The 2,088-nt window shown below is 47.2% G+C and overlaps 1 protein-coding gene across 1 annotated transcript; it reads right to left on the bottom strand.

The window, feature by feature from the left end:
- Nucleotides 1-516: 516 nt before the first annotated feature.
- LOC105560791 lies at nt 517-1,473 on the bottom strand. Its single transcript, XM_012010211.1, has 2 exons — nt 1,373-1,473; nt 517-853 (listed from the first exon to the last, which is right to left on the bottom strand). Exons 1-2 carry the CDS (start codon nt 1,453-1,455, stop codon nt 523-525), a joined length of 414 nt encoding a protein of 137 aa, XP_011865601.1. The 5' UTR covers nt 1,456-1,473; the 3' UTR covers nt 517-522.
- Nucleotides 1,474-2,088: the final 615 nt, after the last annotated feature.

Here is a 2,088-nt window from a genome sequence, read left to right as displayed (position 1 = left end):
TATTTACCTTTTTCACAAAGAAAACCGTGTGTACAAGACGACTTCTGTCGGTTACCGTCGTGCAGCGATTATTCGTTGTCCCGCTCGGCAATCTTCGTGCATGCTCGCGCGCCCGCGTACGAAATGTGACGACCTGCCTCAATAGTTGTCCATGTACAAGTTCTTGCCTTTCAGCATACTTTTCTTTGCTAGTACCTCTTTTTTCTGTTGCCAGTTTTTTAGTTTCACTATTATCATTCTTCTTCGTTGCTCTTTTCCAGTACGCGTCCTCCACTTCCACCTCTACCTGCAGTTCGCGTCTCATTCTTTCTATCTCTTCCTTGGGTGAGCCTTCTCTCGGTAAATCCTCTCCTTTCATAATTATATTATTCCTTCTTTCTCTTTTCTCTCTTGCCTCCTCCCTCTCTTCCAGTTGTATCATTCTTGTCATCTTCTTCTCTATCTGTTCTTCTTTGATCTCCAGTTCTTTCAATCTGTTTTCCATTGTCCTTTTTCCTTCTCCCACTCCTCTTGTTTCTTTTTCTATTTTTCTCTCACGTCTTGTAGTTCTGATCTTATTGCCCTATTTTCTTTTTTAATCTCTTCTGTATCATTCTTAATTGTTAGAATAATTTCCGTTAATTTATCCAGTTTATCCATGTCTAACTCTTTTTCGTTTTCTATATTCTTCTCCTCTTGCGTCCCCTCTGTTTCTGGAGTTTTTCCTGGTCTCTTAGTTGGAGGCGATCTGCTCACTGCCCTTGTTTTTTCAAACTTTTCAAGTAGTTCCTTCTCCGCTCTTATCCTATCTTCTTCTTCTTCTCTTTTCCTCTTAAACGTGTCAACAATCGACTCGAAGCTGCTGGTCCTTTGCCTTAGGCGTGCGGATGCCGCCTAAAAGAATAGCTCCGAGGTAACCCCTGCCTGGCGTAAGAGGTGTCCTGAAAGGGGAGAGGTGAGGGTCTGAAAGACCCATGGGGGTGGGCACAGCTGGGTACTGTGGCTCACCCCGCCCCCAATGTCAACGGGGGCGCGGCGGGTGGCCTGGTGGCACCCCCGCCGCAGCGCGGACGAATCAAGGTCCGTGCCAAGTAGATGGCCCTTATCAGGGCCAGGCCCGTGCTCTCAAGGGCCGAGAGGTGCGCGATGCTACGCGCGGCGCGGGGTCGTCTGGAGATTGCTACAGCGTGTCCCAGGCGAACCCCTATATAGCGCCAAGAAGTCCACCCCCGGTGGTTTTAGTGAGGTAGGCGCCCCCATTGCACGCTGGCCCCAGGTTTAGACAACTGTCCTGGGGCACAGGGGGGCGAGTCCCACACACCGCCCCGTCTCTTCCCAGAGAGTGATGGTCCATGAGGATTTCCACCGGGTCAAAAAAAAAATGGTCCTTTGCCTTCCAAGATGTTCTGCGTTGGTCGGCCTTCCTTTCTTTTTTGGCTCCTTTTGCCTATCCTTTCCTTCTCCTGTATTGCTCATTAATGGGTTCTCTGTCTCTCGTCTCTCTATGTCAGAGGTACCCCCTGGACGTTCGTGTTCGCTTTTCGGTGGTTTTGCGAACCCGTCAAGTGGCTTCTGTGTGAGTTTTCCTTTTTGTTTCCTAACCTCTTATGTTAACTCCGCGATATAAACTCCAGCGAAACGTCTCCCTTACGGTTCCTCTGCTGCTTCCTTATAGCTCCAGCTGTAATTGCACTTTTGCGCTTGCTGAAAACCTATAACAAAGTCGCCCTAGGGCGATGAAACGGCAGATAAATTCAGAAATAATCAGACGCGTTTGACTGACGTGCTTCTGTTTACTTACTCTCGGTTGATCCCCAAGAATATTCTTATTAGTGTAGGATATAGGGAGGATATGTATTGTTATGTGATTATTTTAGTTTATTATATTTTATTCTGTAAGCGGTTCGCGGAAATGTTTATGTGTGCGAAAGGAGCGGAAGCGTTAATTTTTATTTTGAATGTCGCGCGGACAGCGAGCGCTATAGAGTGGGTCAAGGGAGAGTGTGGCCAATAATCCGGAAGCCGCCATTTTGAGAACAATCAGATTGAATTAAGCGCGACTTTCGAAAGCGTATATACAATATTGTAAATGTGAGAGAACATTAGCTG

The sequence above is a fragment of the Vollenhovia emeryi genome, unplaced genomic scaffold (genome assembly GCF_000949405.1).
Source record: "Vollenhovia emeryi isolate VEMERY1.0 unplaced genomic scaffold, V.emery_V1.0 DF945757.1, whole genome shotgun sequence".
Classification (NCBI taxonomy): Eukaryota; Metazoa; Arthropoda; class Insecta; order Hymenoptera; family Formicidae; genus Vollenhovia; species Vollenhovia emeryi.
The sequence above is the reverse complement of the archived record's forward strand: the minus strand, read 5'-3'. Positions and strand labels throughout refer to the sequence as shown.